Below are 27,051 nucleotides of genomic sequence, written 5' to 3'. Positions count from 1 at the left end.
GTAGGACTTAGAACACCTCTGGACAGGTGAGTATCACCTTGTCCATTTGGGGGATGATAGTATTAGCCCTCCAGCCAGGTCCCAGATACACTGTACACAAGCAACAACTTCAAACACAATAACACTCTGGTGTTCCGTAGCTTCACATCTTTTTAATTATTGACCAACTGAATGCTCAGTGTATATATTACAATCTTAAACACTCACTCCCTGATCATATCAGTTTATTCCTTCAATCCTTGGCTATAAACATACATCAAAAATGGACATCACAATATTTTACAATTGTACTGTAAACAGATAGCACTGCACTTGAGTTTGATACAGTACAAACTTGTACATCCCAGACCTGCATGCTTCTTTCAGGAATGATGTGACACAATGAGCGTAGCACAGTGGGAGAGAGGTCAGGGAATGGTGCAATCATTTCACATGATGCTTGGGAAACGTGGGATGTTGGAGCTATGAGAATCTGTGGTTGTCATGCCAGTAAAAGTGAGAGGAGAGGAGAAGCTAAGAGCTCTTTAGAAGATTGTGGAAAGGTAATGGGACTGATCCCACCATATACACGCAAACTGTGAATGAAGTGAGATTGATGGACTGAGTGACCTCATCCTGTACCTGCTTCTTACAACCTTCCCTTTCACTGTCTGAACCACGGGCCAGTACTGCTTGGGTGGGGAGAGTGCATTAGGGATAGCCCTGAAATGGGTTAGTATGAAACACCTCCCTCTCATTCCTGTTACCGAGCTCAGTATGGATCGTTTATGGGATCTTACTGAAAAAGCTCAGCTCTACTCCCAGGCCACGACAGTGAGATACCTCATTAGGGTTTGGAGTTTGCTGGGTTGGTTTGAACCCAACCAGTCATGACTCTGACCTTTTATAAGTTAAATTTCCTGCTTGATTTATAATGTACATCTGAAGTAAGGTTTTTGAAAATATCTGAAGGAGCCTATGGCTTTTAATGTGGAAATGAGACAAATTCAATCCAGGAAATAAGCCATTCCTCACCTGTCTATATCACCCTCCTGGAGTCTACTGTTAGACATTCACTGCCCTCAACACACCACTTTTATCTATACTCACTTATTTCCCCTAAACAGACTTCAGCCTGTGCTTCTCCTGCAGCTGATCTTCCAGCTTGTCGGAGTTTGGGGAGGGTTATTCTGCTGACCGCTGCTCCTCGCTGGTGCCCACTTTTAAAATCTGAGCACTAGTGAGGAGCACTGCCTGTCCAGCCCTCTGTGCCATCATGTTTATTCACCAGGAGTGGTCAAACCAACTCCAATCCAATGGCCAGTAGTCCATACCTTAAAAATAGGGAATCTAGCTGTGTGTTTCTATTTAGTAAATAAAAAAGTATAACTGATTCCAGTGTTGAGGCTGTGATCTCTATATTCGGATTCACACAGTAAACGTCTCTTTCTTGGTCAAGTTCAAATATCGAGAAATCAGTCTGTATGATTTTTGATTTATTCCTTCCACGTTTTGGTCACTGAACAATGGGACTTTAATTGACTAAATGTATACAGAGTGTATGTTTACCTAAATTTAGCAAAGTATACATGAGGCATTTTCTGCTGAAACATTCTAGCGGATTTTAATGAATCAATTATTTCAGTTGGACAGTACTGAGCTTTGACAAAGGGTCAGTTAGACTCGAAACGTCAGCTCTTTTCTCTCCTTACAGATGCTGCTAGACTTGCTGAGATTTTCCAGCATTTTCTCTTTTTTGGGCAGTACTGGACATCTGGGAGCTCTGATATCTCTCTCTCTCTCTCTCTATCTATCTATCTATACCACCTTTTGAAGTTGTTGGCTGTTGCCTATGCAGTAGCTACCATTGGAATCAGTAGCCCTAAGCAGTATATAATGGCACAGAATTAAACATCAGCAGTCTGGCTGATAATCGAGACTCGGTCGAGTCTGTAACTTGGAAGTGTACAGCTTCTTGCCCCTTTATGGGATAACGCACTGCCCACAGTTACTCAACACTTTGTACTGTCTCTGGTTTGATAGGGAGTGGGAAGAGATGTTGGCCAGAAATCTGGCTATTGGCCAGTTTGTCTCTTTTTATCAGTTATATTATAAAATGCATTTCCAACAATAGGCTGGAGATAGTCGCTTGCACCAGTTTTGAAGATTTAACCAAAAAGGGGGGAGGGGGGACAAAAAGTTCAATTACATTCAAGGCAATTTACAGCAGTGACATTCTGTACAATTGAAAAACGTTTAATTATTTTATACAAATGGATGCAGAGGCAATACACAGCCAGTCACAGCCACTTTACAAAACCGAGTCCTTAGCTGACAAACCAGGTGTCTTCGTTCCCACATTTGCTCACCTCAGCACTTTCCTTCGAATCTGCTGCTGGTTACATTCTGGGGTGGGAGGAGACACCGTTCAGTAAATGTACAAATGAGTCTTCTGGTTTTTTTACTGTGCAAGTTGGCTGGGACGCTGAAATGGTAGGTAGTATCAAAATTGTATATAATAAATTTGGGAAAAAGACCTTGATGCATTGACAGAAAGGAAAATGTTTTTGCAAGGTTTTTAGGATTTTTTTTCTCTTAAATCAATTTCAATGTACGAACACTGCATTATCACAAGTCATTCTATTAAATACATTCAACAAAACTGCTTTGCGTAGACTTGATGTTTAAATGTTTAAACAATTCTCAGCACCCTGCCCAGGGTTGTGATGCAGCTCCTGGTGACTCTGCCACTTCATCGTTTGGCTGACTTGCTCCCTCAGGCCTCCGAACGTCTCGTTGAATCCAGGAATGTTAAACAGTATGGCAGCAGCATCAATTACATTGTCCCATTCTCTGCCCGTGGTTTGTGTACAACTGTGTGAGGGCTGCTGAGGGAGGGGGCCAGAGTACAGAGGAAACCTGCTAACAGTGTGAGTCCTAGTCCGCCCCATGCACAGAACATGGACCAGCCGTAGCCATGGCTGATATCCTCGGGCAGCCCGTACATGTGCCGAGGAAAACGGGAAAGTTCAAAATTAATTCCGGCTACACAAGTACAGAGGGAGATAATGCAGCAGGTTCCTGATGGGAAAGGAAGAACAGAATTGGTATTTCTCATCTGGAGACTAACCCTCAGTGACACTTCATGGACACCTCACATTCCACGCGGACACTAAACGCACTTCTGACCTGGAATTGTTTTGTTGTTCATCTGATGTCTAGTATTTGATGAGCAGAAACGTTCTTACAAAGCAATCAAAAAGATAGAAGTGACCACCTCAGATCTCCACAATCAAGATTGCTATCAAGGTACTGGCGATATGCCGTCCTTGCAAACTTCACACCCTCAGTGTGATACATGATCCCAGGACAAAGCTTTTGTCAAATGTCTGCAGGATCACTGAGTCAAACAACTACCAAGAGAATAATATTGTCTTCTACCTCCAGAATTGATCGATCAAAAGGAAAGACTACAGTCGGAAAGGTACGTTCAAGGGAACAGGATTTCCAATGTTCCACGATGGAGAGCATGGGTAGTCAGTGTACGACTGGGAGGGAATGAGTGGTCAATATACATAGGGTGTGTGTGGGGGGCTGTGGTGGTGCCAAAGAGCATCAGGGAAAGGGCGGGAAGTCAGGGTGGTCAGTGAATGGACTGTGAAAGATCGAGACAGTAGGGTGGAATGTATATGGACTGGAGGGTGCAAGCAGTCAGTGTATGGATGGGGGGAGAGCAAGAGAGGGTGATCAGTGTATGGACTGGAGGGTGGTCAGTATACGGAGTAGGAGGGAGCAAGAAAGGGCAATCAGTATGAGGACAGAGGGGGAGCGAGAGGGTGGTTAGTGTATAGACTGGGGAGGTGCGAGAGGGCAGATTGGGAGAGAGCAAATAGGGTATGGACTGGGAGTTGAGGGCGAGAGGGCAGTCAGTGTACAGGAGGGTTTGTGCAGTCAGTGTATGGACTGGGAGAGAGTGAACCATCAGAATATGGAGTTGGAGGAAATGTCAGTGTTCAGACTGGGAGGGAACGAGAGGGCAGTTAGTGTACAGACTGGGAGGGTATGAGGGGAGGAGTGTGAGGGTGGTCAGTGTTCGGGCTGGGGAAGAGTGAGGGGGACCGGACTCTCAGTCGCCAGTGTGCTTATATCATCCTCGCATTGAAAGACTGGGTAAAGCCATGAGCACTGTTCTTTGTGAATTGACTATAGAGGGTGTGGAGGTGCTGATTTCAAACAATGGGCACTGACTGTCTTACCTCCCATGAGAAAGAGCAGGCCAGCCACATACTGCATCAAATCGTGATCCTTGCAGCAGCCCAGAATCCCAATGATCCAGCCAAAGAGAATGATAGAAACTGCCATTCCAATAAAGCCTGCTGTCATTCGTCTCAGATCTGGGATTTGGAGAAAGCAAAGCTTGAATCAGAGAGAGCAGCAAATCAAGAAGCTAACCCCAAAATAATTCAAACAGAAACAGAGTACAGCTCCCTCTATTGTGTCTCATGAAACACTCCCAGGACAGGGACAGCACAAGGTTGGATACAGAGTAAAGTTCCCTCTACACTGTCCCCAGGCAGGGTCAGCACAGGATTAGATAGACAGTAAAGCTTTCTCTACACCTTCTGCATCAACACAGCCAGAACAGGGGCAGCGCAGGGTTAGATTTTTTTTCTATCCCTACACTACTGCCATACAGTAGTAGTGAAAAATGTGTTGCTGGAAAAGTGCAGCAGGTCAGGCAGCATCAAAGGAGCAGGAGAATCGACGTTTCGGGCATAAGCCCTTCTTCAGGAATGAAGAAGGGCTTATGCCAGCAACACATTTTTCAGCTCTGATCTGCAGCATCTGCAGTCCTCACTTTCTCCATATAGTAGTAGTGCCCATTTTCCCAGCACCCATGCTGTGTGTGTAGGTGCAAGACACAGTGAAAACACCAGATGCTTAGATAACTTTATTAATATTCCACCACCAGGAAAAACACTCAGTGAACCAGTAACAAGCAAAGCTGACATGAAAAAAAATAATCTATCTTTGCACACCTCTGGAAGAAGTTTGGACTTGAACCTAGGCCTCCATGTCCAGGGGTAGGGACACTACCTTTGCACCACAAGAGAGACCCTAAGTATTGGGGTTAGATAGAGCAAAATAGTATTGACTATCTTGATTACTTAATAACAGCACTTGATTATATGAATTTGGTATTACGTGTTGTATATTTTGTAAACAATATATTTTATTCTTTGACATTTTTGATTATGGTCTGAAACGAGAAAAGATCCAATTTAAAAACCAAGGATTCTTTTGACATTGCTGCAATTTTTAAAAGCAAGGAACCTGACACTCATTGGAAGCACTGTTTACACAGCTGCAGGTTCAAGCTGTAGTTGAAGTTTACCCTGCAGACGAGGTAGAGCCAAGGGCTGTGTACAAATGGAGATTAATCCAGCAATAAGTAGCTGATTGCTTTGTGATGAAAATCGGAAGCCAAGCTTCCACAGTAACAAGGTTTGCTTAGAATGCTGCAAGTTGAAAGAAAAATCACTGGAACTTACTGGAGTTCATAAGAATGAATCCCAAAGGGAATAAGCCTCTCCCACAGATCAGATTGTCAGTTTAACTATAACTAAGAAACCAGAGATAGACACTATCATGAGTGCAGCATTACACAGAGTAGATGAGAGATATGAAGGGTGATAATCAAAAAGAAAGATAGTTCATTTCTCTTCAAGGGAAAAATCAAAGTCCATGACTAAAGTACAGGATACTGAGCTACTCAAACCGTCTGTATGGGGAAGGATTTAGTTTTCCATTCAGATGATTAAATTAAAGCTAAAAAGTGTTGGTAAATAAGATAGGCAAAGCATATATCCCAGTTCCATTGCACAAAGTCCAACTGGAGTGTGATTTTTCATCTGGACCACTAGTGTTGGGATAGTTAAAAAAAAATGGCCCATGAATGGAATTGGTTTGCTTCTACAGAATGATTTGGCAGATTTGAAAGTTATATCTTCGCCTTTAACTATGGAATGTCTAGGCAAAAGAAACAGGAAGTTGCATCATGTGTAACAACTAAAGCATTGGACAAATACACCAAACAGCTGAATCTCTTTTCAAGAATGAGGACAGTTCAAAAGAAATATGTGGCACATAAAGTGTGAGTTCCTTTAGATATATAAAGGGAAAAAGAGAGGTCAAAGTGGCCATTGGGCTGCTGGAAAATGATGCTGGGGAGATAGTAGTCACAAAAAAGGAAATGGCTGAAGAACTGAATAATTACTTTGCATCAGTCTTCATGGTAGAAGACACAAGTAATATCCTAAAAATTCAAGAGAGTTGTGGGGCAGAGCTGAGTATGGTGGCCATCACCAAGGAGAAGGTGCTAGTAAAAATGAACAACCTGAAGGTGAATAAATCACCTGGACCAGTTCGAAGGGAGGTAGCTGAAGAGGTAATGGAGGCGTGAGTTGTGGTCCTTCAGGAATTGCTAGAATCAGGGACTGGAAAATGGCTGATGTGACACCCCTGTTTAAAAAAGGAGTAAGGCAAAAGACCGATTAGCTTAACCTCAGTTGTGGGTAAGATCCTGGAATCCATTATGAAGGATGAGATTTCTGAATACTTGGAAGTGTATGGTAAAATGGGGAAAAGTCAGCATGGTTTCACCAAGGGGAGGCCTGACAAATCTACTAGAAGCAAGTAACAAGCAGGTTAGCCCAAGGAGAGCCAATGGATATTATCTACCTGGACTTCAAGAAGGCCTTTGACAAGGTGCCACACAGGAGGCTACTGAGTAAGGAAAGGGCCCATGGTGTCAGAGGCAAGATGCTAGCATGGATAGAAGCTTGGCTGTCTAGCAGAAAATAGACAGTGAGAATAAAAGGGTCCTTCTCAGGATAGCAGCCGGTGACAAATGGTGTTCCCTAAGACTCAGTGTTGGGACCACAACTTTTCATTTTATACATTAAAGATCAAAATGAAGGAACTGAGTGCATTCTGGCTAAGTTTGCAGATGGTACAAAGATAGATGGAGGGACAGATAGCATTGAAGAGGTGGGATGGCTGCAGAAGGATTTGGGCAGGTTAGGAGGTTGTGCAAAGCAATTGCAGATGGGCACAATGTGGGAAAGTGTGAGGGTGTGCATTTTGGTAGGAAAAATCGAGACATGGTCTATTTTCTAACTGGGGAGAAAATTCATAAGTCTGAAGTGCAAAGAAACTTGGGAGTTCTAGTCCAGGATTCTCTCAAGGTAAACTTGGAGGTTGAGTCAGTAGCTGAAAATGTGTTGCTGGAAAAGCGCAGCAGGTCAGGCAGCATCCAAGGAACAAGAGTTCCCCTCCCCCACCTTGTCTCAGTCAAATCCCTCGAACTCAGCACCGCCTTCCTAACCTGCAATCTTCTTCCTGACCTCTCCGCCCCCACCCCACTCCGGCCTATCACCCTCACCTTGACCTCCCTCCACCTATCACATTCCCAACGCCCCTCCCCCAAGCCCCAACCCTACCTTTTATCTTAGCCTGCTGGACACACTTTCCTCATTCCTGAAGAAGGGCTGATGCCCGAAACGTCGATTCTCCTGTTCCTTGGATGCTGCCTGACCTGCTGCGCTTTTCCAGCAACACATTTTCAGCTCTGATCTCCAGCATCTGCAGTCCTCACTTTCTCCTCCAGGTTGAGTCAGTAGTCAGGAAGGCAAATGCAATGATGGCATTTATTTTGAGGACTTGAATATAAAAGCTGGTAGGTAGTTCTAGGGCTCTGTAAGGCTCTGGTCAGACACATTTGGAGTATTGTGTGCAATTTTGGACCCCAAGTCTCAAGAAGAATGTACTGGCCCTGAAGCATGTTTAGAGGAGGTTCATGAGAATGGTCCCAGGGATGAAAAGCTTAACATTTGAGGAACGTTTGAGGACTCTGGGTTTATGGTTGGAGTTTAGAAGGATGGGGGGGAGGTATCTAATTGAAACGTACAGAATACTGAATGGCCTGGATAGAGTGGATGTTGGGAAGATGTTTCCATTGGTAGGAGAGACTCGGACCCAAGGGCACAGCCTGAGAGTAAAGGGAAGACCTTTTAGAATGGAGATAAGGAGTAATTTCTTCGGCCAGAGAGTGGTGAAGCTATGGAATTCATTGCCACAGAAGGCTGTGGAGGCTGGGTCATTGGGTATATTTAAGACTGGGATAGATAGGTTCTTGAGTATCAAAGGGATCAAGGGTTACAGGGAGAAAGCAGGAGAATGGGATTGAGAAACTTATCAACCATGATTGAATGGTGGAGTAGACTCGATGGGCTGAATGGCCTAATTTCTGCTCCGATGTCTTATCTTAAGATCTTAGGTCTTCATTCATTGAGGCTCAGGAAGCAGATCCAGAGTTAAGTAAGAGAGTGCAGACAACTCACACTAAAGCTAAGGCTGAAGGAGTTTCAGAATGTTGTTAGATTATGAACAGGATTCTGATGAGGATTTAGAGACTTCCTCATAGACTTACAGGTGAAAAAGGGATAGTTGTTCATCAGTTAGTGGCACCGCCCAGGTATCCTTCGGACACATTACAAATCACACATGAAGGTTCTGTGGCAGGGACTCAATAACAAGTATTTAACATAGCCAAGACTTCATAAAGGTCTAGTACAGATTTGTAAAACATGTCAGTTGGTAAGAAAACCTCAGGAGTCTCCAGATAAGGAAGCATCTGAATAAGAAGTAGATGCACATAGTAGATTCTGCTAAAATGAGATAGTCCCATTCTTGTGCAACGTTTTCCGATTATTGAAAAATCACACAATAGCTGCGCCAAACTAATGCGGCCAGAATCACGTTATAACCAATACACACTTTAAAAGTTTGCACTTTAGAAACATTGTCCCCAATCCTTCAATCACTTTACAGTGAATTCACGTTAATGAAATATGTTATAGCAGTTTGACCTGTAATGTAACTGGAGTAGTAATACAAAAGAAATAATGTTCCCTCGGAGTGTACTAAGACGGACGGGTCAGACATGAAAATTATTTTTCAAAGACTGTCAAGGGAGAATCATACTGCTGGAGATTCTGAATATTTTATCTCAAAATGGGAGGTTTTTCCTTATGCTTCAAATCAAGCTGATAAATCAATAAAAATACAAAGAGACGCTGAAATAAGTCAGCCGCTGCTGCTGGCCAGTGTAGCATTTGTCTTCCAGAGGGGTTGATGAAAAAGAAAAAATGAATTGGAGCTGTACAGCAATCCTATCATACAGTCAGATGAAAGTCATGAAACAACTGGGGGGGGGTGACAGAGTGGCCCAGAGGTTAGCACTGCTACCTCACAGTGCCAGTGACTTGGGTTTGATTCTACCCTCAGGCGACTGTCTGTGTGGGGTTTGCACATTTTCCCAGTGTTTGTGTTTCACACCACAATCCACAGATGTGCAGGTTAGGTGGACTAGCCATACTAAATTGTTCATTGTGTCCAAGGATGTGTAGGTTAGGTGGATTAGCTATGGGAAATGCAGGGATAGGGTAGGGGGTGGATCTGGGTGGGATGACCTTAAAAGGGTCAGTGTGGACTTAATGGGCCAAATGGCTTGCTTTCATGCTATAGGGATTCTATGAAAGCCCTATAGAAGGATTTAACTTCCTCTTAGGAAATGATCTGGCTGGTTCAAAAATATTGGCTTCACTAAGAGTAAAAGAAAAAGATCTTACAGGAGGAATATCCTGAATTGTTTCCTGACTAGATCTGAAGTCCATAGAACTAGATAGGAAGAAAAAGGAGTCTATGAAAAAGGGAGACGATTTGAAAAGTCAATCATTGGATATAAATTTTGAAAACGTAATTAAAAAGGGTGAAGGAGGAGAGAATGAGGCTGACATATTTAGTCCTTAGCAGAAATGCAATGAACAGATTTGAAACTGAAACAGCTTACTCAGAAACAATCAAAATGACACCTCTGTGTTATTACTTGAAAAACAAATCCTTAATGAGGAAATGAAGACCACTTCAAACACCAGCTGGTGAGTAAAGGGCCATCAGCTTCTGAGTGCCACAATAACGTTTGATGAAAGACGCTCAAAATTTGAATGGCAGGTCACTTAAGTATTAGGAAAACGCAGTCTAAAATATAAAAGCGTTTTTATTGGCCATGATTACATTAAAAAACGTATTTTTTTGAAGAAATGCTATAACTTGTCAGGTAATGAGGAAATCGCAACCATCAATTAAATCTGCTCTTTTAATTCCAGTACCAGCTTTCAAAGGACCATTTAGCAGAGTCTTAACAGACCGGTATGACCTAAAAACAGGATTGGGAAATAGTGTCTTTCAACAATTATAGATGTTTCAACAAGCTTTTAGGAAAAATGACTACAAAAGTTCAATGCTTTATATATATATTGAAAAAGATAAAATTTGAGCCTTGATCTTAAAGTATGTCAGGTAATTAAAGAAATAATGTCTAGGTTACAAATTGAACAATTCACACCTTCTGTGTATCATCTAATCCTCAAGGTGCATTGGAAAGACGGCATCAAAGTTTGAAGACTATGATTAGAGCTTATTGCTAAGAGTGTCCTAATGATAGGAATAAGGGGTTTGTTACTATTTGCCATTAGGGATACTCCAAATGAGTCCCTAGCATTCAGTTCTTTTGAACTAATTTATGGGTGTGAGGTAAGACTGCTTTGTGATAACACAGTGAAAAGATTATATAATAAGGATGATTGCTGGGAGAAAGGGGTAGTGAAGGAAGGAGGGAGAGAAATAGAAACATCAGTGCAATAGGAAATTAATCCAAAATGAAAACTTCAGAAGTTAACTTTCCAACAAACTGAAATATACTGAGGTACTTAAAGGATTAAATATTTTTATTTTCTAAAAAAATTATCAAGGTGACCTCTGAATTATTTGTGGGAATAGACCTGAAAAAGTGGTTTTGGCTGTTCATGATGCTGCTATAGAGAATACATTACCTATAAAGCAATACCTGTGCTGACTCAATCTAGAGAAATTAGGTCAGGTGAGGAAAGAAATTTCATTTATGATGAACAATAACATTATTGGACTGAGTCAAAGTAACTACATGTCATCGATTGTGGTTGTAAAGATTCTGCATGATTATCGTGCTGTCAATGTAGTAACAAGAGTGGACTCATATCCTAAACCATGACTGAAGGATGTGTTGAACAAACTGAACACGCCTGGTTTGTCACAAAAATCGACTTGCTAAATGGATAATTAGTAATAGAGAAAGCTACAGAAATTTTGGTTTGTGTAACATCAGGTGGACCTAATCAGTACAAAGTCATGCTATTTGGAATGAAAAACGCATCAGCAATGTTTCAACGGTTAAACAATAACCAAAGAAATTAATAATTGTAAAAGAAAACAACGAATTGTGGATGGTGGAAATCTGAAACACGTACAGAAATTGCTGGAGAAACTCAGTCAGTCCGGCAGCATCTGTGGAGAAAATGCACAGTTAACTTTGCGGGTCCAGTGACCCTTCTTCAGACCTGGTAATTGTACTGTTTAAATTTACTATTTGGTTGTTTTTAGCCAAACCTGGCAAAAATATTGGCTCCATTTGCCTGAACTGTTTGTTTGACTTCCATAAATTGCTGTAAATTGAGCTGAGACTGAACTTACCAATGCCAATGTATTTAGGCCATACTATGGGACAAACCAAATAGCACTTAGATAAAAAAAAGAATTGGAGGCTATTTTGGACTTCCCATGCCTAAATTGAGCTTTTTCACTGTGTTAGAACCCTATAGATTCTTTCACAAGTTTGTTCCGAATTTCAACACTGTCACTGCACCGGTAACAAACTTTGTAAAAGGCAGAATATTTGAATATATGTAAGTGCCAAACTGCCTTGGAATTAGAAACTGTACTAAAGACAGCCCAATTTTAATTGTGCTAAATTATACAAAGCCATTTAATTGGCTTTTGATGCCAGGGATATCATTGTGTGGGGTTTGTTTTACTGCAATATGACAAGATGAGGATTGAATGGTTTGTCAGTTATTTTTCTGCAGAAGCTGACTACATATCAACGAAAGTATTCAATTGCTCAGAAAGAGACCTTGAGTCTTGTGATGGCTCAACATCATTTTGAAACATGCATTACCAATAATATGGACAAAACTGTTGTTTATACGGACCACGATCGTTTAGATTTCTTAGAAAGGTGGTGGGACCAGAACTTACGATTATTTCGGTGGAGCTTAATTCTTCAACTGTATAATTTGAAAATCATTCAAGTGTCTGGAAAAGAAAATGTCATTGCGGAGGCTTTATTGAGAGTGCATATGAGAGAGACAGCGTGTAGTGTAAAAATGATTGCTGTGTGATTTAGTGTGTAATTAATATTGACATGTAACCAGGCTTAGTAATTTGTAGAATTAGCAATAAGATAACTTCTGATGCATAACAAACATGCCTCCTTAAAATTTATACTTTTTTTTCCTTTGGAGGGAGGTGGGAATAAACTGTAGGATTTATAAATTATGTATTTAATATATATATTAATATTATTTATTTTAAGTTTAGGTTTCTTATTTTTTTGAGTTGATAGATTTTGGATTTTCTGTGTCTGAAATTGACATTTTCCAAGTATTTTTGTTGCATGGTGATTGCTTTCAAGCCTGACTTCAGAGTAAATGGGTTTTGCCTACCAAGGATGGGGCCATTTATTTAGTTTAGTTTGTTTTGCAATGCAGCACAATAAATAAAGGGCCTCAAGGCTGGTTATTGATCTCTGGAGCTTGTTTTCTCTGAACCTTAAGGGAAACATGAATAGCTTAGAGAAGGTGATTGCCAATCAGTTTTTGAGTAGTCCTGTGAAGTCAGACCTGTCCTCCTGAGAATTAAACTGTTTAGATTTGAGGAGTTAGTGTTAATCCCAGACCAGGAGTGTTGGGATAAAACCCCAAAGTGGTTACTTAAAGCTGAGTACATTTAAGCTCAGGTGTATAACAGCTCCAGGAAGAAGCTATCTGCAGCACCAGTCTAAATGGCAAAGTCGCGTGTGACTTAGGAACTTAGAAACTTAGGAACTTCGGTGTAAGTGCTGTATGAGTGCTTTTTTTTGTTGGGTGTGGTACAAAAACTGGTTTGTTTATTTTCAATTTCAAAAGTAATGTTTTGGGATTTATTGAGTTAAACTTTTACCGTATTTTTAAAAATCTCTGAATTTGTGTGAAATTTTACTTTCAACCTTTTTGTTCTATTAATAAACATTTGTTTTCTTGTTACAGCAAACTGCAGCATTTTGACCGTACATTTTACCAAGAGAGCATTATGTTAAAATTCTACAAGTCCAATTAAGAAAAATCAAACCAGGTTCCTGTGGGATCTGAATTGTTCAGTAATAGCATCGGCTGGGATCAGGACAGTCTATTATTGTTATTATCTCTATGACTCTACTATTCTGAAACACATCAACAGTACTCTAAATCTCAGCCTGCGGTTCCTATTATTACTGTCAACCTCAGCTTGCAATACTTTCTATTAATCTGAAACTCAGTTGGCAGAACTGTTTATAAATCTCATCCTACAGTAGTCTTTACTCCACTGAATGCCAGTCTGTACTTCCCTGCACTATTCTCAACTGCAACTTCAGTACTTTCTACTCCTCTCAATCTCAGCCTGCAGTCTATTGTTATTACTGCCAATCTCAGCCTGCAGTAATCTATGTTCCTCTGGTCATCAGCAGTCAGTACTCAGTATACTCTAAACTACAGCCTGCATTAGAGCCATCGAGTCAAAAAGATGTACAGCATGGAAACAGACCCTTTGGTCCAACTTGTCCATGCTGATCAGATATCCTAACCTAATCTAGTTCCATTTGCTAGCACTTGGCCCATATTCCTCTAAACCCTTCCTATCCATGTATCCATCCAGATGCCTTTTAAATGTTGCAATTGTACCAGCCTCCACTGCTTCCTCTGGCAGCTCATTCCATATACGTATCACCCTCTGCATGAAAATGTTGTCCCTTAGGTCTCTTTTATATCTTTCCCCTCTCACCCTAAACCTATGCCCTCTAGTTCTGGACTCCCCCACCCCAGGGAAAAAGCCTTGTCTATTTACCCTATCCATGCCCCTCATTTTTTAATAAACATTTATAAATTCACCTCTCAGCCTCCAACGCTCCAGAGAAAACAGCCCCAGCCTATTCAGCCTCTCCCTGTAGCTCTCTCCCTAGTTATCCCCTTGTCCTTAATATGTCTGTAAAATCCCTTTGTATTATCCTTAACACTATTTGCCAAAGCTATCTCATGTCCCCTTTTTGCCCTCCTGATTTCCCTCTTAAGTATACTCCTACTGCCTTTATACTCTAAGGATTCACTTGATATCCCCTGTCTGTACCTGACATATGCTTCCTTTTTTATCTTAACCAAACCCTGAATTTCTCTAGTCATTTTGCATTCCCTAAACCTACCAGCCTTCCCTTTCACCCTGACAGGAATATGCTTTCTCTGGATTCTCATAATCTCATTTCTGAAGGCTTCCCATTTTCCAGCCGTCCCTTTACCTGTAAACATCTGTCCCCAGTCAACTTGTGAAAATTCTTGCCTAATTCCATCAAAATTGGCCTTCCTCTAATTTAGAAATTCAACTTTTAGATCTGGTCTACCCTTTTCCATCATTATTTTAAATCTAATAGAATTATGGTCACTGGCTCCAAAGTGCTCCCCCACTGACACCTCAGTCACCTGCCCTGCCTTATATCCCAAGAGGAGGTCATGTTTTGCAGCTTCTCTAGTAGGTACATCCACATACTGAATCAGAAAATTGTCTTGTACACAATTAGCAAATTCCTCTCCATCTAAACCCTTAACACTATGGCAGTCCCAGTCTATGTTTGGAAAGTTAAAATCCCCCACCATAGCCACTCTATTATTCTTACAGATAATTGAGGTTTCCTTACAAATTTGTTTCTCAATTTCCTGCTGACTATTGGGGGGGGGTCTCTACAATCCCAATAAGGTGATCATCCCTTTCATATTTCTCAGTTCCTCCCAAATAACTTCCCTGGATGTATTTCCGGGAGTACCCTCCCTCAGCACAGCTGTAATGCTATCTCTTATCAAAAGCTCCACTCCCTCTCCTCTCTTGCCTCCCCTTCTGTCCTTTCTATTTGTACCCGGAACATTAAGCTGCCTGTCCTGCCCATCCCTGAGCCATGTTTCTGTAATTGTTATGATATCCCAGTCCCGTGTTCCTAACCCTGCCCTAAGTTCATCTGCCTTCCCTGTTAGGCCTCTTGCATTCAGATAAATGCAGTTTAATTTATCAGTCCTACCTTGTTCTCTGCTTTGTTCCTGCCTGCCCTGACTGCTTGACTTGCTCCTTCTCCCAACTGTACCAGTCTCAGATTGATCTCTTTCCTCACTATCTCCCCAGGTCCCACCAACCCCAACGTCCCCCCCACCCCCCAACCAACCTTTAGTTTAAATCTTCCCGAGCAGCTCGAGTAAATCTCCCTGCCAGTATATTAGTCCCCTTCCAATTCAGGTGCAATCCATCCTTCTTGTACAGGTCACTTCTACCCCAGAAGAGATTCCAATGATCTAAAAACGTGAACCTTTCCCCTGCACCAGCTCCTCAGCCACATGTTCATCTGCTCTATCCTCCTATTCCTATCCTCACTAGCTCGTAGCACTGGGAGTAATCCAGGTATTATTACCCTCGAGGACCTCCGTTTTAAATTCCTGCCTAACTTTCTACATTCTCTCTTCGGAATCTCATCCTTTTCCCTTCCTAAGTCATTAGTTCCAATGTGTACATGGATCTCCACTGGTCCCTCTCTCCTTTGAGAACATTCTGCACCTTCTCTGAGATTTTTTTTATCCTGGTAGCTTAATGATCCAGGGTACTGTTCTGACTTTTCACTGCCAGCCGCAGCAATGTCTGTCTGTGCCTCTGACTAGAGACCCCTATCCCAAATGATCCCGATGTACCTCTCATTTAATTAGATTATAGTCTTGGTGCTAGAATCTTGGACTCTGCATTCCTCTGAACTTCAGCCTGCAGTTCTCTCTAGTACTCTGACTGTCTACCTGAAGTGCTGTTTATGAATCTGAGTCTGAGGCTGCAATACTCTTACTACTGTGAACCTTAGCCTGCAGTCCCCTGTTTTACACAGAACCTCAGCTTGCAGTATTATCTATTACTCTGAACCTCAGTCTGCAATATTATTACTCTGAACCTCAGTCTGTAATATTATTACTCTGAACCTCAGTCTGCAATATTATTACTGTGAACCTCAGCGTGTGATACTCCATTACTCTAAACCTCAGCCTGTGGTACCCCATTACTCTAAACCTCAGCCTGTGGTACTCTATTACTCTAAACCTCAACCTGTGGTACTCCATTACTCGGAACGGTGGCACAGTGGTTAGCACTGCTGCCTCGCAGCGCCGGAGACCCGGGTTCATTTCCCGCCTCAGGCGACCGACTGTGTGGAGTTTGCACGTTCTCCCCGTGTCTGCGTGGGTTTCCTCCGGGTGCTCCGGTTTCCTCCCACAGTCCAAAGATGTGCAGGTCAGGTGAATTGGCCATGCTAAATTGCCCGTAGTGTTAGGTAAGGGGTAGATGTAGATGTAGATGTAGGGGTATGGGTGGGTTACGCTTCGGCGGGGCGGTGTGGACTTGTTGGGCCGGAGGGCCTGTTTCCACACTGTAAGTAATCTAATCTAAACCTCAGCCTGTGGTACCCCATTACTCTAAACCTCAGCCTGTGATACCCCATTACTCTAAACCTCAGCCTGTCATACTCCATTACTCTAAACCTCAGCCTGTGGTACTCCATTACTCTAAACCTCAGCCTGTGGTACTCCATTACTCTAAACCTCAGCCTGTGATACTCCACTACTCTAAACCTCAGCCTGTGATACTCCATTACTCTAAACCTCAGCCTGTGATACTCCATTACTCTAAACCTCAGCCTGTGGTACTCCATTACTCTAAACCTCAGCCTGTGGTACTCTATTACTCTAAACCTCAGCCTGTGGTACTCTATTACTCTAAACCTCAGCCTGTGGTACCCCATTACTCTAAACCTCAGCCTGTGGTACCCCGTTACTCTAAACCTCAGCCTGTGGTACCCCATTACTCTAAACCTCAGCCTGTGGTACTCCATTACTCTAAACCTTAGCCTGTGGTACTCTATTACACTGAACTGTGTTCCTAACCTTCTTTTCCTTGTACTTACGCAAAGCGTGCCATTCGTCCTGCCGAATAGTCATGGTTAAATTAACTGGTAGGTTTCTTGGCACTGTTGAGGAGGAGTAGTGATACTTCACAGGAATACATCGCTGTACAACACCTGTAACATAAACACACAATTTCAGAGCCAGTGCTGGTCCACACTCTGCGATTAACACAACTTAACGCACCCACTCACAGCAAGTATTACTGACATTTTAACCATCTGTTCATAGGGCCCGGACTCTGTCCAGAAAGATCATGAAAACATCAATCCTACCGTCAAATAGCCACAGTGTGGACACATATTAGATTATATTCAATGTCTCTTCAGAAAAGGTATTGTTACTTCCTTTCAGCACCAAACAACTGTCTTATGTTAAAAGCAGAGACATCTTAGAGTAGCAGCCCAATATAGTAAAACCGTAGACTACTACAACATTGTAGTCTGGCAAACTTGCTGTGCTTTTCCAGCACCACTCGAATCCAAAATTTTGCATATGTGTGTTCTGCTTTCAGTAAACACTTTCTGCTTCTGTCAATCTGCCCTCTTATCCCTGGGCATTTCCTAGTTGTGCCTCACCTGATGTCTCTCCGTCAGCTGTCGGAGGCCTTTTCTCCCTGATGGCATTAGCTTCATTCAGGCTTCAGTGTTGACAGGCCCAGGGTGACCCAGTGTTGCCATCTGTCCAGCCAACACCACAACGTGCGGCACTTCCGACTGCAATCACCACTCCTTCAATTCTCCAGACTTAAACCACAGCCACTAACAATACATTCTATCAGGAGGCTCGCTGCACAGACAGAGAAAATATATAATACATGCATTCATTTCTAATTATTGCACTGCCATTCTGAACCTCAAAACACAGTCCTCTCCATTACTCTGAACTTCAATCTGCAGTATGCTGTACTACTCTGAACCTTAGAAACTCTGATTGGTCTTTGTTCCAGCAATGCCTGGGGCTCACTGTTTCAATATTTATGTAATCTGCTGGTGTTCCAACTCCCTCTGTATCATTAGCTTCAGGGTCTGGATGTTGGATGATTCCACAACAAACAGCTAGGACTGTAATCAAGGCCAAGGTGCAGCACAGATTAGATACAGTTACCAAACTCCCTCCACACTCGCTCTCTGAGCAGTTTCAGTGAACATAAAACCTCTCTCAGCTCTTCCCCACTCAAGCTCCCATCACTAGATATTTCCACAGAACACTAAGTGGGTGAGGGTCAGGCAACAGTGAGCAAATAAACACTCCAAAGGCAATTAAAAATGAACAGAGGAAATTCCCCCTTTCGGGGCGCAGTGGCTCAGTGGTTAGCACTGCTGCCTCACAGCACCAGGGTTCCAGGATCAATTCCTGCCTCAGGGCAACTGTCTGTGTGGAGTTTGCACATTCTCCCCGTGTCTGCATGGGTTTCCTCCAGGTGCTCCAGTTTCCTCCCACAGTCCAAAAATGTGCAGGTTAGATGAATTGGCCGTGCTAAATTGCCCATAGTGCTAGGTACATTAGTCAGGGGTAAAATGTAAGGAAATGAGTCTGGGTGGGTTACTGTTTGGCTGGTGGGTGTGGAACCTGATGGGCCAAAGGGCCTGTTTCCACACTGTCGGTAGTCTTAGCCGAGACTAAACATATTCATTAGGGACAGCATGGGGTTAGATATAGGGTAATGCTCTTTCTACTCATTTAAGCTGAAAGTACAGACTGCCTGTGCTCTAAACTGAAATTAAAGCTTGCTCTAATCTTTTAAACTGAAAGAAACCATCAATTCTTTTAAATGGATAGTAAAACTCCCTCTACACGATCCACGTCAAACATTAATGGAAGAGGGACAAGATGGTGTTACAGTGTAAAGGCCCCTCTACTTGAAAACACAAAGTCAAGCTTCCTCAATTCTTCTCAACTGAAAGCACAGCTCCTGCTCCACTGTCACCATCCAACACTCCCAGGACAGGTCCAGCACAAGGCTAGACACAGAGTTAAGCTCCCTCAAATCTATTAAATTGAAAACAAAGCTTCCTCAAGTCTTTTAGACAGAGTGAAGCTTTATTTTGAACACTTTTGAACGGAAAATAAAGCTACCTTGATACTGGCCCCATCAAACTCTCCCAGGACAGAGACGAGGCAGGGTTAATTATAGCGTAATGTTCCCTTTATACTGAAAATAAAATTTCTTCTTCACTCTCCCAATCAAAGATTGCCAGGGCAGGTAAGTAGCACAGTAGTTAACACTGCTGCCTCACGGCGCCAGGGACCCAGGTTCAATTCCAGCCTTGGATGACTGTATGGAGTTTCATGGTCTTCCCATAACAATGTGGATTTCCTTCGGGTACTCCAGTTTCCTCCTACAGTCCAAAGGTATGCAGGCTAGGTGGATTAGCCTTGATACATGTGGGTTACAGAGATTGGGGGTGGGGGATGGGGAGTGGTTCTGGGAGAGATGCTCTTCAGAGGGTTAGTGTAGACTCAATGGTCTGAATGGCCTCTATCTGGTCTGTAAGGATTTGATGATTCTAAGTACAGCATGAGGTTCGATACAGAGTAGAGTTCCCTCTACATTGTGCTATTGAACATTCTCAAGACAGGTACAGCATGGATTAGATTCAGAGTTAAGCCCCTCTACACTGTCTCCCTTCAAATACTCCTCGACAGGTACAGCATTTAGTTCGACACAGACTAAAGTGCCTCTTACTATTTTAACCTGATTGTAAAGCACCCTGTACTATTTTAAACTGAACATAAAGCTCCCTCTGCTCTTTGAAACTGAAAGTAAGCTCCCTTTACACAGTCACCATCAAACACCCTCGGAACAGGAAAGGTACAGGATTAGATACAGAGTACAGCCTCCTTTACTCTCTTAAATTGATTGTAAAGCACTCTCTTTTAAACAGAAAGTAAAGCTGTCACCTTCATTTCTTTCCCCCTCAACTATTCAAACATACCTCCCTCTGAACTGACTGTACCCCATGCTCTCAGATCCAACACTGACTGTTGACAAGGGCGGTGCTGCTGTTGTCTGGTGGACTCACCTCAACATTGCAGAGGCTGAACGCCAGCTCTCCGACATCTTCCTCCTGTCTCCCCTTGGACCATGACCCCATCATGGAACACTAGACCATTGTGTCCACAATGGTCACTAACCTCATTTCATCTGGTGATCTTCCCTCCACCGCTTCAACCTCATCGTCCCCCAATCCCACACAGTACACTTCTACCTTCTTCCCAACATTCACAAACAGGACCTATTGTTTCTGTCTGCTCCTGCCCCATGGAACGCCATTTGACCTAACTCAACTCGATTTTTAAAAACTCTCCCCTCAGCAACTAGAAGAGCAAAAGGGGGTGGGGGTGGGGCATGAGAAAGGACTTGGAAATAGGATTAAGGAGAATCCAAAGATATTTTATAAATACTTTAAAGGGAAGAGGTTAACTACGGAAAGAGTGGGGCCCATTAAGGACCAAGGGAGTGACCTGTGTGTGAACTGCATGATATTAGAATGGTGTTCAATGAATATGTCTCTTCGGTCTTCACTCTGGAATAGGAAGATGCAGGTATGGAATTCATGAAAAAGGACTGTGAGGAACTTGCACAGTTTGACAGAGGAAAGGGGGAGGTATTGGAGGCACCTTCAGACTTCAAATAGACAAAACCCCTGGCTTGGATGAATTGCATCCCAGGCTGCTGTGGAGGACGAGGTAGGGAATTGTAGGGGCTCTGACCAGAGGGGAAAAGCTAGAGGACAGCTAATGTGGTCCCACCTTTCAACGGCAGGGGGGAGTTGGAAAAGAGTCTCACATTCGTGGTCGGGAAACTACGGGGGAAAATTCTGAAGGAGCGAATTAACACTTACTTGGAAAAATGTGGCTTAATTAGGGATTGTCAGCATGGCTTTGCAGAGACAGATCATGTCTCACAAATTTGTTAGAGTGTTTTGAAAATGTGATTAAGTGTGCGGATGAGGGAAGCTCATGTTGATGTAGTTTACATGGATTTTAACAAAGCTTTTGACATGGTCCCACATGGGAAACTGATTGATTGAGAAGGTTAAAGCACATGGAATTGAGGGAAACATGACTAGATGGACTGGAAACTGGCTTAGCAATAGGACACAAAAGGCAGTGGTAGAAGGCTGTTCGAGTGACTGGAGGCCAGTGTCCAGTGGCTTACCACAAGAATTAGTACTGGGAACCTTATGTTACATAAATAATAAATAATGTAGGTGAAAATGTAGGCGGGATTGTTAAATAAATTTGCAGACGACATCAAGATTGGTGGAATGGTAACAAAGAAAATGATTGTAGGGTTGTAAGATATAGATTGATTGGTCGGACAGGCAAACCAGTGCCAGACAGTACTTAACCCTGACAAGTGCAAGGTGATGCACTTTGGAAGAAGCAGCAAGTTGAGGGAGTATTTAATGAATACCAGGATACTTAGAGGAACAGAAGAATCTTGGGGTAATTATTCACAGATCCCTCAAGTCGGCAGAGCACGTATTTTCCTGAAGAAGGGCTGATGCCCGAAACATCGATTCTCCTGTTCCTTTGATGCTGCCTGACCTGCTGCGCTTTTCCAGCAACACATTTTCAGCTCTGATCTCCAACATCTGCAGTCCTCATTTTCTCCTAGAGCATGTGAATAGAATAGTTAAGGCGGCATATGGGGCACTTGCTTTCTTCAGTTGTGGGGTAGAGTATAAGAGAAAGGAGGTAGTGCTGGAGTTGTACACAGCACTGTTCAGGCTGTAACTGTGTGCACTTCTGGTAACCTCACTACAGAAAGGATGTGATAGCACTGGTGGGGGTGGGGGTACAGAGGAGGTTCACCAGGATGTTGCCTGGGATGGAGAAATTGAGCTATAAGGAGAGATTACATAGGCTTGGGGTGTTTTCTTTACTCTAGAAAAGACTGAGGCAGGGACCGGATTGAGATGTATAGGACTGAGAGGTATGGACTGGGAGAACAGAGAGCAGCTATTCCACTTAGTTGAGGAGTCAATCATGAAATAGCATAGTTTTAGGGTAAAGGGCAGGAGATTCAGAGCGGATTTAGGCAAAACTATTTTTCACTGAGGAGGTGAGGGAAATCTGGAATGCACTGCCTGGCCAAGGGAGTGGACACTGGAAATCTTACAACCTTTAAAAGATACTTGGATAAGGGGTGATATGGTGGCTCAGTGGTTAGCACTGCTGTCTCACAGCACCAGGGACCCGAGTTTGATTCTAGCCTCAGGCGACTGTCTGCGTGGAGTTCGCATATTCTCCTCGTGCCAGCTTGGGTTTCCTCCGGGTGTTCCAGTTTCTTCCCAAAATCCAAAGATGTGCAGATCAGGTGAATTGGTCATGCTAAGTTGCCCATAGTGTTAGATGCATTAGTCAGGGGTAAATATAGGGTAGGGGAATGGGTCTGGTGGACTACCATTCAGACAGTCAGTGTGGACTTGTTAGGCAGAAGGGCCTGTTTCCAAACTGTAGGGAACCTAATCCAATAGTACTACAAATATTATAATGTTCAAGGACATGGGACAAATGCAGGAAATTGGGATTAGCGCACTTCTGGTGGCAGTTATATCGGTACAGACTCAATGGGCCAAAGGACCTTTTCCGTGCACGTATGAATCTGCGAACCTAGTCCCTCCCCACTTGCATCCACAATTACATCAGTTTCCCATTCACAGACACCAGCCAACTCCTCTGCAGCATGGACATGCAATACCTTTACATGCCCATCCTCCACCAGGATGGTTTCAGGGTTTTCCTCTTCTTCCTGGAAAAAAAAGCACGACCTGTCCCCTCTGCCACCACCCTCCTCTGCCTATCCAAGCTCATCCTCTCTTTGAAGAATCTCTTGTTTAACTCCTCCCATTTTCTTCAGATCAAAGATGTGGCCAAGGGTGAGCCCCAGTGATGCCAGACCTTTTGTGTGGTACCTGGAATATTTCTTGTTTCAATCCTGCCTGGGTTCCTCCCCAAAATTCTTTTTCTGGTACACTGATGACATTGTCGGTGCTACCTCCCTCTCTTGTCCCGAACTGGGAAAATTTGTCAATTTTACTTCCAATTTCCATCCCACTCTCACCCTCATTTGGATCACATCTGAATCCTCTGTTCCATCTCTTGTCACCTCTGTTTCCATTCCTGGGGAGAGGCTGACCACGACAAACCAACAGACTCCCAGAGTTACTGTACTATACATCCTCACATCCTGCTTCCTGTGAAGACTCCATTCTGTTCTTCCAGTTTTCCTGCCTCCATCTCATCTGATCTCATGATGCTACCTTCTGCGGGGGTGGGCATGCCTCAGAAATGTTCACCTTCTTCCTCACCCGAGGACTCCCACCTTGTGGGTTAACAGCATCCTCAACCGTGTCCTACCAATTTTGCATTTCAGCCATCACCCCTTCCCTTCCCTCCCACAACACCACTCGAGTGCCCTCATTTTCCACTCCCCCAGCTTCTGCATCATTTCCACCACCTCCACAGCCACAGACTGTATGTATGCCACAGACATGTACAATCTCCACAGCACCCTCTATGAATGCAGCAGAAGGTCTTGCATTCAATTCCTCTCACAATTAAACCATTTGCTTTCCTGATTACTTGCTGTACCTGCATACTAACGTTCTGTCATGGTTTCAAGATGGCACTGACACATGGCGACACTTTGCGAGCTCTCTGCAGGACATCGTACTCTTGCATATCTTCCAATCGTTCTGCTCTTTTAAACTTCAATTCTAAGTCTGTTAAAATTACTAACAATGTTCTCTTAAATCTACTTTTAAATCTTCTACGATCATCCAGGCCTGATTCACCTTCTCTGCAACTGTAACATTGTATTCCTCGCTCTGTTCTATTATCCTTATGCACTTCGTATGATGTGATCTGCATGTACTGCACGCAAAACAAAACATTTCACTGTACATGTAACAATAATAAATCAAATCAAATCAAGCACTAGGACACCCAGATCCCTTTGCACCTCAGGGCTCTGCAATCTCTCACTATTTAGATAATGGGTTTTCAGATTAGATTAGATTACTTACAGTGTGGAAACAGGCCCTTTGGCCCAACAAGTCCACACCGACCCGCTGAAGCACAACCCACCCAGACCCATTCCCCTACATTTACCCCTTCACCTAACACTACGGACAATTTAGCATGGCCAATTCACCTAACCTGCACATTTTTAGACTGTGGGAGGAAACCCATGCAGACACAGGGAGAATGTGCAAACTCCACAGCCAGTCGCCTGAGTTGGGAATTGAACCCGGGTCTCTGGCGCTGTGAGGCAGCAGTGCTAACCACTGTGCCACCGTGCCGCCCATTTTGTTTTATTCTTCCTGTCAAAATGGACAATTTCATGTGTTCCCACATTTTACTTTAACAGATCTTTGACCACTCACTAAACCAATTAATATAGCTAATTTAATGCCTTCCAGCCCTTCAACCAAATCATTTGTATCAATTGTAAAGAATTGAGGTCCCAGCACCAACTCCTGTGGCACACCACTCACAACATGAAAACACCCATTTACTCCAACTCTCTGCTTCCTGTTAGCTAGTCCATCTTCAATCCAGGCCAATATGTTACTTCCTACAGCATGAGCTTTCATTTTCCACAATAACCTTTGATGCAGCACCTTACAAAATGCCTTCTGGAAATCCATATACAGTACATCTGCTGGTTCTCCTTTATCTACACCTCAAGTCTCTTCTTCAGATTTCTCCAAAGAATTAGTTCAATTAGATATTCCTTTGACAAGGGAATTTTTCCTGATTATCTTGAACTTGTCCCTGTTATAATATCTTTCACAGTAACTTGTAATATTTTTCACTGTTAAGCTGATTGTCATGTGGTTTCCTGCTTTCTCCTTTTGTGGAAAAGAAGGAATTAAATTCACTATTTTACAATCCAAAAGTACATTTCCTGACTCTAATGAGCTTTCGAAAATTAAACCCAAGGAATCAACTATCTCACTAGTTACTCATTTTAAGACCCGAAGATGAAATCCATCAGGACTTTGGGATGTGTCAGCTCACAGGTCCAACAATGTATTCCTAGCTATTTCAATTCCTGACTTACAGCTATTTCCGAGATGCTACTTGTATCGTCTCTAATGAAGACCAACTCCTGCCCTCTGCACACACTATTCTCTCCTATGTTAGTATGGCAATAGTTATGTGATCCTAACTTGTGCATGACATATACATGCATTGGTGCACATGCCCAAACATGGAGCAGTGCTTTTTCATAGAAAGGCATACGCGCGCATACACACACACACACACACACACATCACACACACACATACACACACACACCACACACACATACACACACACACCACACACACATACACACATACACCACACACACCACATACACACACACACTGCTGAATCAGATAGAAAATACCATGCCTTTATGATTGCTATGTCTGGCAGTGATGCACTTTCTCTGGAATTCATTGAGAAAATAATCAGTGTTTAAAGTGGAAATCGAGTTATCTGATTATTTTATAGTGAGATTTACAATTCACTGTTACAATTCTTCAATGAGTAGAAAGCAGGACAAATTCAAGCGCAGGCTTGTTAGAAAGTTCTTCTAACTTCATTGTGAGTCAAATGATATCCTGGTAAATAAGGCTTTAGTGGAAGACAGAGCACCGTTTACTGTATATCTGCCACCTACCCCGTCTCTAATCCCCACAACCAGCCACAGCCAAAGACCCTTTGATTGATTGACTGATATTTGCTGACTGTTTTGAAGTCTAGCAGCCTGTGGGTGTCTCATCTCTCTCATTCCCCGGATATTAATCTATAATTTACTGCTTCCATGATGCCTGCTCTCCCCGTTAATCTGACTGTTAACAGCCTCACAGTTCCTTATTTCACTGCATACTCTTAACACCGATTAAAGCACAGCCTGAATATCACAACCTAGGAGCTATGGTTCTCTTGTCAAACAAGATTGTCTAGCGTCTTGCATGGCAATGTTCAGCACCCTGGACAGCGCCGTTCCTGGATCCAAAATCCAGACTTTCAGCAAATGCCGAGCACACCCAGAGCAGCAGCGATAAGCAGACTGCCAAATACTAAAAACACAGGCAAATTCACCTCACCAAACCCAGGCTCCTGTGAATACACATTCCACTTAACTAGGAGTTTCTGCGGACAACACTCAAGCAGTAGACTCCAAGCAACATGATGTCAAGGTCGCGTTTACAGATTAGAGCCCGAACCCAACCTCTTCACCACCCAAAACCCTGACCGAACTCTTTGCACCAAACACAGTTCAACCCCATTCACCTCCCCAGCCCCAGACAGGTATTCCTCTGTCTTGGAGCCCCAAGTCTCTCAATCACTGTGCTCTCCGGCAATCCAATCCTCTCTCTGTGGGAGACTCCCACTCTGCTCCCCCCACCCTCCCCCAGTTCTCTGGGAGACCCCCACCCTGTCTCTCTCCCCCCCGCCCAGCCCCGGCCGGCTCTCACCTTTGAAGATGAGCTCCTCGGTGTCCTGGTCGAAGCCCTGGCGGTGGCACTTCCTCCAGAGGCCAAGGATGGTGGAGTTGAACTGGCGGCTGCAGTGAGAGTCGAGCGGGGCTGAAGCGAGGAAGTAGCCGTGTGCCCGGGCCAGCAGCTGCCGGGGAGCCTGGCGGAGGGGCAGGTTCTGGCTCGGGATGTAGATGAAGCCGGGGTCGTTCCTCTTGTTCGCGTAGTTCTTGCAGCGGTCCCGGTGCCGCCGGGCGTCCGTCTCGTACCAGTAATCGGTGCAGATAGCCATGGCGAGCAGGCCGAGAGCACAGAGAGCCAGCAACAACCCAGCACCGGTCAGCAGCTTCATCGCCGCCATTGCACACCGAGACACA

At 43.4% G+C, this 27,051-nt stretch overlaps 1 protein-coding gene across 1 annotated transcript; it reads right to left on the bottom strand.

The window, feature by feature from the left end:
* Window positions 1-132: 132 nt before the first annotated feature.
* On the bottom strand, window positions 133-27,051 carry tmem276b (transmembrane protein 276b). The gene is made up of 4 exons (XM_072591898.1): window positions 26,675-27,051; window positions 17,186-17,299; window positions 4,236-4,373; window positions 133-3,060 (listed from the first exon to the last, which is right to left on the bottom strand). Exons 1-4 carry the CDS (start codon window positions 27,033-27,035, stop codon window positions 2,816-2,818), a joined length of 858 nt encoding a protein of 285 aa, XP_072447999.1. The 5' UTR covers window positions 27,036-27,051; the 3' UTR covers window positions 133-2,815.

Source organism: Chiloscyllium punctatum, chromosome 22, assembly GCF_047496795.1.
Source record: "Chiloscyllium punctatum isolate Juve2018m chromosome 22, sChiPun1.3, whole genome shotgun sequence".
In the NCBI taxonomy this organism is placed as follows: Eukaryota; Metazoa; Chordata; class Chondrichthyes; order Orectolobiformes; family Hemiscylliidae; genus Chiloscyllium; species Chiloscyllium punctatum.
The sequence above is the reverse complement of the archived record's forward strand: the minus strand, read 5'-3'. Positions and strand labels throughout refer to the sequence as shown.

Bases quoted from the DNA above. Each gene is read 5' to 3' on its own strand.
- tmem276b (XM_072591898.1), bottom strand. From the start codon at position 27,035: ATGGCGGCGATGAAGCTGCTGACCGGTGCTGGGTTGTTGCTGGCTCTC. The intron at 17,300-26,674 runs GTGAGAGCCGGC...TTTATGTTACAG, and splicing joins CGAGGAGCTCATCTTCAAAG to GTGTTGTACAGCGATGTATT. The intron at 4,374-17,185 runs GTAAGTACAAGG...TCCAAATCCCAG, and splicing joins GGACGAATGGCACGCTTTGC to ATCTGAGACGAATGACAGCA.